At 41.8% G+C, this 12245-nt stretch overlaps 1 protein-coding gene across 2 annotated transcripts in view; it reads right to left on the bottom strand.

The window, feature by feature from the left end:
* LOC136886284 (4-galactosyl-N-acetylglucosaminide 3-alpha-L-fucosyltransferase FUT6) overlaps positions 1–12245 on the bottom strand; it is an 88697-nt gene that overhangs the window by 39333 nt on the left and 37119 nt on the right. For both annotated transcript variants that reach the window (XM_068231037.1, XM_068231036.1), the window contains exon 3: positions 7803–7948. In XM_068231037.1, coding sequence (XP_068087138.1) covers positions 7803–7948 — 146 coding nt within the window. The remainder of the gene's footprint in view (positions 1–7802; positions 7949–12245) is intronic.

The following is a 12245-nucleotide window of genomic DNA, read 5'->3' on the forward strand; positions in this document are numbered from 1 at the left end:
TGAAGTGTAAAAATACAATTAAATTGATTTAAGGGATCATTAATGCACTAAAACACACACAAGGTTCTTTTGTTCTATCCTAAACATAAAACAATTCACCTTGCTGAGCTTCATTGTCAGGAATTACTTCACATGAAGACCTTGTATGTGACACACAAGGAAGAAGTTATGGTACACAGGTGGAATGTAAGGCAACAGATCATCCATATCCTGCCTGTGTTACAACACGTCGAGTGTACTTTGCTCAAGATGAAACAAATTTTCTGGGTGACGGCCAGGGGGGACGTCTTTTGCAAATCTAAAGAATCGAATCCAACATCAGGATTCAGAGTTGTTTTAATATGGATTCTCACTTTGAAATCGCAGCCATCGAACATTAAACCAGCTGAAGTCATTGCCATCGGTAGTTTTTTTCAGTTTACCACCGAATTTTCACGTGATTTAGTTGATAAAAACTCTTCTTCTTTCATCTCAATTATTTTGAATGGAGGAAGTTTACGTTTAGACTCAGTTTAAATCATTCTTCATGAGAATGAATTAACTATCTCTTTCTACTTTTCCTCTCTATGATGCCAAAATCCGCATTGTTAGGAAGAAACGAATGTCCACTCACCACAAATTCCTCATCAATTGTTTCTACAGCCATGGTGGGATCTTGAGACAACTGCATTAGTGATAAAGCCATTTTTATATTTTTGTTCTGGCCTGTGCAAGATTTCGAATATAGAACTATTTTCTGATGAGTTGATGCATGCATTTTTAAATGTTCACCAAACATGATGCCAAATCTCGGGAGCCCCTTCCTTCCTCCATCCCATTCCACATGTACATTAATTATTTTCCAGAATTAAGTACATGAAAATCAAAATTGTATACATAAAGGTTTCTTTTATAGCATGCAATGAAAGTAGCTAACTTTGGTAACGGTAAAGCCTTTTGCAAGTCAAAAGTCAGTACGTAATTATTGCAAGAAGCGAGTTCTTGATCTTCCTTAAGAGAATGTCTTGATTGATCTGCTTTAGCCGAATGGATATTTTTGTCTAAATGTAGAGCTTTTTTCTCTACTTCATCTTGTTCACAATTTATTTTTAATTCTAATTCATCACATTTGCGACAGGTATCTTTAGCTGGTGGTTTGAACTGCAAATTGAATTTGGTACTAAATACATTATAGCAAAACTTTTCCTTGACTGGCATTGTGTTTTTGCTTCATATTTCTCAACATAATGCAGATACATTTTACGACTTGTTAAGTCAGGATTAAGCTATTTCCTTTTACGATTATTTTTCTCTTGTGCAATGGCTTTGATACACTGGAAAATAATTGATGCGATCAATAACTTCTTTGTCATCAATTTTCTTGGCAGGGATGTTTTTCACCTCGATTGTCAGTAACAGCAAAACCTTCCTCTTTAGACAAACATCTGTACAGTCTACACCAACTGATTTGCAGCGTCTGTAAAAAAAGTTTACAAACCTGAATTGTTCTTCTTTCAACCTGCAGAAAGTACTTGTAGATAATTTTATTTTAGCAGAACTAGAGCCAACTCTAATATTAGTTCTTGCAACAGTGCATACCTGTACTAATCCTCTGAAGAATGTATTTTGCTGTGAATATTCACCTAACATCTAAAACGAATTAAAAATATTCTGGCGAGCTTCCATATTAATTTTAACACTGCACTGACTTCTGCATTTACAGTCATAAACTGGAAGAGATTTTTAGGACCTTCTACGCCTTTACGATTTGTATAATCCTCTCGTCTGTTTCTACCTTTTTTTTCCATGCGGATGGATCCCGTATCGTTTTTCTTCCTTTCGCAGTATACTTTCAGCACGAATGTCATTATTTCGATCATTTGTAGGCATGCTGACTGCTACTTGACCTTGTTGACTAGTAGCCGTAAATGATTCCTCTCCTAAAACATGTAAGAAAGAGACATTACATTGCAATAGTTTATAACTATATACATGCAATATTATAAATTATATAATATACAATATATAGTTTCAGTACCTTATTTTGTTCATTAGTAGGCCTGCTGACTCCTACTTGACAACTTGCCTAGCAGGCAAAGGCCTAGTTGTAGAAAATGCTCGCCCTGAAACGGGAAGAAAAAACTTAAATTGTAACACTACATACATACCGTATATAAATACTAGGTACCCTACAATTCAAAATTAACTGTAAATGTGTTGCGTAAGAAATTAAAAATTACTATAGGTTACAGTTTGCACTTAACCTAAAAACTAAATTAACAATAAACATCTTACCTGAGTTCTCATACAAATTAGAAGTTACGCTATCACTTTCACTCGACGCTTCATAATCCGCATCATCTAAACATCTCTTAATACTCGTAATATCCATAATTAACGACTTTGAAATGAAAGCAAGTAATTATGAACACAGGTTGTATATCAGTAGCTGGGTACCTATGGACTTGGCCTCATTGTGCTCTGAAAATGTATGGCAATTACTTCCTGATCTGGACTTGGTCTGTTGTAGCTCTGAAAAGTATTAATTTTAACAGCAGTTGTGAATGCTACATCAAAGAAAATGTAAAAAATGGACTTCGTCTACTTGTACTCTAAGCCATCCATATAAAAGTAAGGAAGGAAATCACATATGCTTAAAACATAAAGCTCGAGCCTTAATTAAGGAAAAATATAGACGTAAACTAAAATCTCAAGAATAATTATGCTAACGTTTCAGGTTAAAAGACAACAAAATAGAACACGAAAGGGAAAATCGAAAGTATCATAATACTGAGAGTACCAATACCTTTTACTACTACTACTAAATGGTTTTTATTCCTCCCATGAAGTGGGAGGCGGGTCTTCTAGACGGTGACGCCGTCTCTCAGGCCACGAGAAGTGCGTAAAAGATGAGAGAGTTGCTGGCCGTGGCCTAAACTAGCAACTGACCCGGCATTCGCCTTAGTGCAAGAGAATAGAAACCCACGGAAAACCATTCTCAGGACAGCCGACGGTGGGGACCAGCCCCTCTCCTTCTCCCGAATACAGAAGCGCAGAGCCACGGCCACCCCTCCTCTGCTCGCTTGGCCGGTCCAGAGTGCAGAGCTGTCGGACCAAGGACGAGCCATGACAACTTGTGGGCCGAGACCCACTCTGCATCCACCGACGTACCAATACCTTTCTACTAAACATCTTTTCATTCCTCCCCTGAAGGGGGAGACGGGCCTTCTAGACGGTGACGCCGTCTCCCAGGCCAGGAGATGAGTTTCTTGAGTAAGCGAGAATTTACAACATCGTCTTTAAAACGTTTACAATAACGTTTGTACATCAGAAAATCCGCACCAATGGTGTTCGGCGTCATTTTCGAACACACTAGAATGGATGGGTCAAATCTAGTGGAATAAAATGTCCAGTCTCTAGTAAAAGAAACACCTTCGTGACTGATGTAACCTGAATACGCCATCTCTCAGCATTGGGACAAGTTGACAAGTTCAGATAAAGACTCACTCTGCGAGTCCAAGGCAGCCATAATCGAAGGATACAGCTGTTTGCCAACAATATGAATTCATCATAAGTTACAATCTCGTTTGAAATCCACTAAGTGGGGCTCAGCTGTGACAAAGAAGAAATGTCGATAGGAACTAAACTTCTAAATTGTAAATGTCATAGAGATTCAACTAGATTTTGTAGATTTTCCCTCTTAATGTATTTTAGATTTTACTTAATAATGTATATCAAGTAGAATAACGTAATCCAATTAAATCTAAAATATACGTGTTTACCAATTATAGAATAAGCAGTCAGTTCAGTAACAGTAATAGTCTTTATCTGGTACTGAGACGGTTAATTAAATTTATGTAATATTTAAAAAAATTATATTTATTTCTTTTGCATTTCTTTGAGTTGTAATAAAAATATTTTCCAAATAAGTACAATGTAGGTAGTTCTTACTTTTTTCTTAAGCATTACGGTATTATTATTTCATAGTTCATAGCAACTTTTTTATGTTTTAATCAGTTTTATAGTATTGGTGTGAGAGAGGACCAGGAGTCCTAACTTCGTCACGGAAAATAAAGGCCTTAGAAGCCTCTACCATGTCTTAAATCACAGTTATTTCAGGAAAGTCACGTTGTCATTGTCTATGGGTTCACGATGTCAAGACGTTCTTAAAACCAGGATGTCTAATTTTTGGCACGAATGCAACACGTCCTTCAAAACAAAAGTAATCAACTGAGATCAATTACAACGACCGTAAAGATTTCTAATTGATAAACTATGTTCGAAAAACTACATTACGTTATTTATTTCAGAATAAATTTGAATATCGCTCGACCTCGTTGGGAAGAGAAATAACGTGTTTTTAAAAAATATGTGAGGGTACTCTAGAGCCAAAGAATGTACTATACTAGAGGAAAGAAGGGACAAAATTACTTTCAATACTTACAGAATTTGGGTAAGGAATCGCCCGATTGGAAAATTCTAAACATTGCACAAAATCACAATGAATAAGACGGAGGCAAGTATATGCTATAAATTCTCGATCGTTATTTTCTTCATATTCCTTTGAATGAATCACTGTACCTGCATAGATACATTTCTGATAACATTTGTCTCACAGGGCAACCTCGGAAAATTATTTAAAGAAAATGCAAAAATACGTGTCTATTGATTCATGGGATCTCCAGTTTTACGCTGAATCCGAATCACAGATATATGAATGTTCATTTAAAATATCCCACATACATTGGTCTGGACTGATATCGCACCGGCATTGGTCACGCTTCTCCACAACTTCCCTTTGCTGTGGTATAATGGCGCAGTATTTCGGCAACGAAGTGAACGGAAGGGAAGGGAAGTGAAGGAAGCTGGTTGCTTAAAGTCACACCAACGCAGATAGGACTTACGGCGACGATGGGACAGAAAAGGCCTAGGAATGGGAAGGAAGCGGGGGAAGGAAGCGGCCGTGGCCTTAATTAAGGTACAGCCCCAGCACTTGCCTGGTGTGAAAATGGGAAAGCACGGAAAACCATCTCCAGGCCTGCCGACAGTGGGGTTCGAACCCACTATCTCCCGCATGCGAGCTCACAGCTGCGCGCTTCTAACCGCACGGCCAACTCGCCCGGTAAGGGAAGGAAGCAGCCGTGGTCTAACTAAGATGGAGCCCCAAAATTTACCTGATGAGATTATTCGAAACCTCGGAAAATCATCTTCAGGACTCTGAAATGGAGTTACCCCGAATGTACGGCGCTTGCTACGCTCCTAATTCGTTCTACAACTAATGAGACAAGCAGAGCTGTAACAGGCAGCGAGGACATTCGCTGTTTCGCAATTGATCTTATAAGCCATCATTTCTTTCTTTCTTTCTTTCTTTCTCTTTCTTTCTTTCCATCGAGAGAAAGGTTAGGACATGAGCAGCGGTGGTTCTAGATCCGCGCTGGGTGGGCAATTATCCACTCATATTTTAAGTGTCAATTTTTCTGCAAATATAACCGCAGTCCGATTAAAATAACTGTATATAGTTTTTCAACAAAAGAAAAACTTTTTTTGCTAGTGGCTTTACGTCGCACCGACACAGACAGGTCTTATGGTGACGATGAGTTACGAATGGGCTCGGAGTTGGAAGGAAGTGGCCGTGGCCTTAATTAAGATACAGATCCAGCATTTGCCTGGTGTGAAAATGGGAAACCACGGAAAAACAATTTCAGGGCTGACGACAATGCGATTCGAACCCATTATCTCCCAGATGCAAGTTCACAGCTGTGCGAACTCCTAACCGCACGGCCATCTCGCCCGGTAAAAGAAAAACTAAACTATATTTCAATATAAATGACAAAAAACAAATACGTAGATACACTTATCCAAAATATCAAATCTCATTGGTCCGAAGTTCATTATGGCAAATTTCTTTTTATATAAGCCGTATGCCTACTTTCAAGAACCTAGAACCTCCCTGGTCATGAGTAAGAGAAATGATGGCAATCTCCGAATGAATCTCCGTTCTAATCCCCTCCCCATCTAAACAGCCATATTGTATGAGTTGAAAATTTTGTTACATGGATTCAAGAAAAGTGAAAGCCTGGTTTCATTGCTGAATGGTCAACGTAAAGTAGTGATCCTAGGAAGAGGGCCTCGGGTTCGAAGTATGAAGTACAACTCGGCAACCATCCTCTGTATAACAGTACCCAAAGACAGAAAAGAAGGAAGGAATCCGATACTTCGATAAATGAAAGTATCGGCCAAAGAAAGAAAAGAACCACGAAGGGCGTGAAAATGAAAGACTACCTAGCCCTCGGGACCTAATAGAGTCGGCGTCGGAAAATAACAAGAGTTGACCTAGGAAGGTCGGATAGGATAGATGAAACTGAGGAGCCTGGCACAAGTAAGTGGAAGCAATGTCAGGACTCAGCTAAAGGTGGCCAAACCTCGCTCCCAAGCAGAGACACCCTGGGGGCCCCTTTGAGTCACCTCTTACGACAGGTAGGGGCTACCGTGGGCGTTATTCTCGCCCCCACCCACAGGGGAGGATTCCCGGGCAGGTCAGACATTTCAGCTTGTTAATTCTTCTGGCTCGGGGACTCTGTGCTTGTCACTGCCTTAACATAAACCTCTTCATTTACAGACAATACACCAAGCGAGTTGGCCGTGTGGTTAGGGGAGCGCAGCTGAGAGTTTGCATTCCGGAAATAGGGGTTCGAACCTCACTGTTGGCAGATCTCAAGATGATTTTAAGTAGTTTCTCATTTTCACATCAGGCAAATGCTAGGACTATACCTTAATTAAGACCACGGTCGTTTCCTTCCCACTCCTAGCCCTTTCCTATCCCATCGTCTCTATAAGACCTATCTGTGTTGGTGCAACGTAAAGCCAGTTGTATAAAAGGAAACACACAATACAGCATATTACCAACCAGTACAGAAACACGGAATATTTCAATACATCAGGAAGGTCACCCAGATGTAAACCTGGGCCACGTCCGTATACACGACATACTGTAGATCGCATCTGCGAGGAGAGGGAGAAGTGGTGGAAGGAGACGTAGTACTCTTGAAAACTGAAACATATTTAACTAGTAATGCGAAACGAAACTAAACTGCAGGAAGACTTCCGTTTCGTGAAGAGCTTGTTCCGTTTAATCAGAAATGTTACTACAATACTTTAAAAATGATGATGATGATGATGATTGCTGTTTCATGGGACCAAACATCGACGCCAGCGGTCCATAACAATTTTACAGTTACCCCGTTTATTAATCCGGCCAGTAGAAATATGAATAATATAGTTATCTATCTATCTATCTATCTATCTATCTATCTATCTATCTATCAAGTACGAAACGCAAAATGTTGGCGAAGGAATCCAGTCTTTCCCGACGAAATGCAGCCCAGTCCGGAATATAGGATGAGTCTGCTAAATTCTGGCATACATTGTGCATACAATTATTACTTTTAGCAAAATAACTATTATTGTTCCAAATGTAAACGAAAATTTCATTTTTAGTCAGTTTTCCTCATACTCATTGCATATTTAAAATAAACTATGTTTCTATGCAACGCTATACGACACGCTTATAGTTTTGTTATAAACGAGTTGTTTCGTTTAACAATCCGTTTAATTATTGTTATGACTAATCAGTTCGAAAGCTGTTTAGATAGTGGGCACTAACAATGAATTTAAATAAAAACTGATTCTTCCATACTGATTACACCATGTTATAAATCATGTGTTGGAATGTTTGGGATTATATCACATCTCAGGGCAGATTATAATGGGCATTATTCAATTTGTTGGAAATGTTTTAGGAACTGCTTAATAGTATGACTTACATATCTGAGGTGAAGCGTTTCAACATTCTCCTCTCTAAAAACTTTCCTAGTTTCCATATTAGGATTGTGAAGGACTTATTTTGAGGAACAAGACCTTCAGTGTTGTGGTGAAACAACATATCACCAAGCCGAGACAGATTACCGACCTGCAAGATAAGAAACATACATGTAATATTATATTATAGGTATCAACAGAGGAAAAGGGAAAACTGAGCCAGGGCCTAACCCTGGGGAGCTGTGACAAGGCTACCTCAGGGTCATACAACTTGTACCCTAGGACCGATTGGTCTTACGAGAATAGCTGGCCACTACACTTTCGTACTATGGCCCTAGCTGGCACAGTCGTTAACGTGAATACATTACTCATATGATAATAGTTGGCAAAAACCAATTGCGTTTATAATATCATCTTATGGACTAACTCTGTAGACCTGGCACAGGAGCTAATGCACATATATACGTATAAATTTGCCGTGCTAGAACCCAATTTATTAATATGTATTCTTGGAACAATTAGGAATGTGTGCCTGTTGGGAAAAGTATTATCCAGCCGATGTACAGTAATGGCACCCACACACAAGTAAAGTGTATTGTTGGTTGATTTGTTGACGGTTGTGATTGCAAAAATTCGGAAAAAATACTGTAAGCTATTGAGCAGTGGAGTAAATACATTGTTTGAAGCTTGGCAAACCTGCCTTCTGCATAGCAAGAGAGGCATTCAACTGACGACTGGTAAACAAATCCAGTATACTAGAAATGAGGCGACATCCAAGCAAGATTGTCAGTTTGCCTCACTTCTATGCACTGTGCACTAAAATGCCCCGTCATACGCTATGGCAGATGGTATCATCATGACTAACACAGCAGAACATGTGACAAGTTGACGTTGCAAACATTGTTCAGGTGAATCAAAGCGCTGTCTCCAGGTTGTGGAAAAAGATCCAAAACACTCATTCAGCAGCAGATCAACATCGCGCGGGCCATCCACACAGCTCAATACCAGTATATACTACAACTGTGCAATGAGCGAGCCTGAGCTCATACCGTTAGATTACACTTCTACTACTCAGCCTGCTGCTCAGACTCGTTGCTGCTCGATTTAAAAAGAGAGCTGTGTGTAACAAAGCGAACTCGAAACTCAATCACTGGCTCGGTACACCAGTATACTTGTTCAATCGCTCAGTCGGTGATCCGACTGCGATTTGATGCCTTGTTTCTGCTTCGCGAGTGTGCGTTATGGAAGCTATATGAAAAGAAGAAGGCTGAATAATAAAGATGTGCCGATGTGGCAACAGTGTAAAAATGAGCAAGCCACGTGAATTTCCGAGTTCCCTAGCTTCTCGATCTGCTCAGACTGTTTCTGCTCATAGTGATCAGACAGCACGGGCAGTTCGGTAGACTCATTTGTTCAGCGAAGTTGAGCACGTCTTTTCGATAGTATACTACAGCTGAGGCACGTGGAACAGACTCCATGGCTCAGGCGGCAGCACGTCGGCCTCTCACCGCAGGGTTCCGTGCTTCAAATCCCGGTCACTCCATTTGAGATTTGTGCTGGACAAAGCGGAGGCGGGACAGGTTTTTCTCCGGGTACTCCGATTTTCCCTGTCATATTTCATTCCAGCAACACTCACCACTATCATTTCATTTCATCTGTCAGTCATTAATCATTGCCCCAGAGGAGTGCGACAGGCTTCGGCATCCGGTAAAATTCCTATCCTCGCTGCAAGGTGGGGGCTTCATTCATTCCATCCCTGACGTGGTCACTGACTGAAAAACAGGTTGTAGTCGGAGCGGTGTCGCCAAATTGTGATCAGCCGGTACACAACACAGCGCTAGAACAGAATCGCACTAAGCCATCCACGTGTTGAAAATAAAATTTATGTTATAACTAGCAAATGTACCCGTGCTTCGCTACGGTATTCTACATTGTATACGGATATCGAAGTAAATACTGTGCGTCCAGTAAATAAGATTGTATTAAAATTGCATGTCTCTAAGCGTAATCCGAGAAATAGGATGGAGAGGTCCCCATACGTTGTTTCCAATGTAAAGTGTGGGTTGTGCAGTTGTGATGATAATGGCTGGCTCATTTACCTACTGCCATTCAAAATCGAGTCGGGAAGTTTACATTATACACTGACTGACAGTGACAATGCAACACCAAGGAGGAGTGGTTCGAAAGTGATGAAAGTTGGGGAAAAACAGAGACGGCACGGATGAATAATTGATGTTTATTTCAAACCGATATGCAGGTTACACAATGAGCACGGCATCGACTCAGTAGGATGTAGGACCACCGCGAGCGGCGATGCACGCAGAAACACGTCGAGGTACAGAGTCACTAAGAGTGCGGATGGTGTCCTGAGGGATGGTTCTCCATTCTCTGTCAACCATTTGCCACAGTTGGTCGTCCGTACGAGGCTGGGGCAGAGTTTGCAAACGGCGTCCAATGAGATCCCACACGTGTTCGATTGGTGAGAGATCCGGAGAGTACGCTGGCCACGGAAGCATCTGTACACCTCGTAGAGCCTGTTGGGAGACGCGAGCAGTGTGTGGGCGGGCATTATCCTGCTGAAACAGAGCATTGGGCAGCCCCTGAAGGTACGGGAGTGCCACCGGCCGCAGCACATGCTGCACGTAGCGGTGGGCATTTAACGTGCCTTGAATACGCACTAGAGGTGACGTGGAATCATACGAATGCCGCGTTGTCTAGCGGTAGGGCGCTCCACAGTTACTGCCGGATTTGACCTTTCTCCACGCCGACGCCACACTCGTCTGCGGTGACTATCACTGACAGAACAGAAGCGTGACTCATCGGAGAACACGACGTTCCGCCATTCCCTCATCCAAGTCGCTCTAGCCCGGCACCATGCCAGGCGTGCACGTCTATGCTGTGGAGTCAATGGTAGTCTTCTGAGCGGACGCCGGGAGTGCAGGCCTCCTTCAACCAATCGACGGGAAATTGTTCTGGTCGATATTGGAACAGCCAGGGTGTCTTGCACATGCTGAAGAATGGCGGTTGACGTGGCGTGCGGGGCTGCCACCGCTCGGCGGCGGATGCGCCGATCCTCGCGTGCTGACGTCACTCGGGCTGCGCCTGGACCCCTCGCACGTGCCACATGTCCCTGCGCCAACCATCTTCGCCACAGGCGCTGCACCGTGGACACATCCCTATGGGTATCGGCTGCGATTTGTCGAAGCGACCAACCTGCCCTTCTCAGCCCGATCACCATAAACCCTCGTAAAGTCGTCTGTCTGCTGGAAATGCCTCCGTTGACGGCGGCCTGGTATTCTTAGCTATACACGTGTCCTGTGGCACACGACAACACGTTCTACAATGACTGTCGGCTGAGAAATCACGGTACGAAGTGGGCCATTCGCCAACGCCGTGTCCCATTTATCGTTCGCTACGTACGCAGCACAGCGGCACATTTCACATCATGAGCATACCTCAGTGACGTCAATCTACCCTGCAATTGGCATAAAGTTCTGACCACTCCTTCTTGGTGTTGCATTTGCTCTGTCAGTCAGTGTAAATGCAGACCCCATTGCCTACTGCGCGGTCAAAATCGATTTGGGGAGTTTTCGTTACAATGACAGGCCCACTTTCCTACTTCCAGACAGAAAACAAGAGAGGAGATTTAAAATAATGGCAGGCAACTTCCCTACTAAAAAACGAGTTGTGCAGTTATCATTACAATGACAGGCATTTTTTCCTTCTGACAGCCAGCTTACTGCCAGTTAAATAGAGTTGGTGAGTTTCCATTAAAATAGCAGACCACTATGCCTAATGCTAGTCATATTTTAGATGGGTACATTTGTTTATAATGGCCCACACCCAAACACAATTGGGTAGGGGAGTTTTGAACAAAATTGCATGCTCTCTTACTTTCTGCCTGTCAAATCGAGAAGTGAATTATTCATTACAATGGCAGGCCCACCTTACAAATGCCAGTTACACAGGAGGTGGAGAAGGACCCCATTCCTACTGCCAGTCAAAGTCGGTGTGGGGAGTACTGATTACAATAGCAGACACACCCTTCCTCGATCGCTACAAAAAGACATCAGTGAATATATATATAGATCGATATACGAAAGTATATGCATGTTTACAATATTGCAGACCTTCATTTACAAATTAACTGCTGCTAAACGGTACGTCATATCGACAAAGGATTGTACCATAAGACGCAGTATTTAGCGGCCTAAATGGCTTGTCCTATGATATTTCCTCGCAGCGCATCTATGCATGGGTCAGATTGAGTTAGAAACGTTGAATAGTTTGAAATATGTGTAAGATTATCTTACATTGCATTACGTTTCTGATAATTATGTGACATAATTTGGCTCACATATGGGTACTGGGTGGGCCAATGTTCATGAAGAGTATGAAGATTCTATCTGTTCTGTAAGTGATTGAAAGTATGAATTATGCAGGTAAAA

The sequence above is a fragment of the Anabrus simplex genome, chromosome 1 (assembly GCF_040414725.1).
Source record: "Anabrus simplex isolate iqAnaSimp1 chromosome 1, ASM4041472v1, whole genome shotgun sequence".
NCBI lineage: Eukaryota > Metazoa > Arthropoda > Insecta > Orthoptera > Tettigoniidae > Anabrus > Anabrus simplex.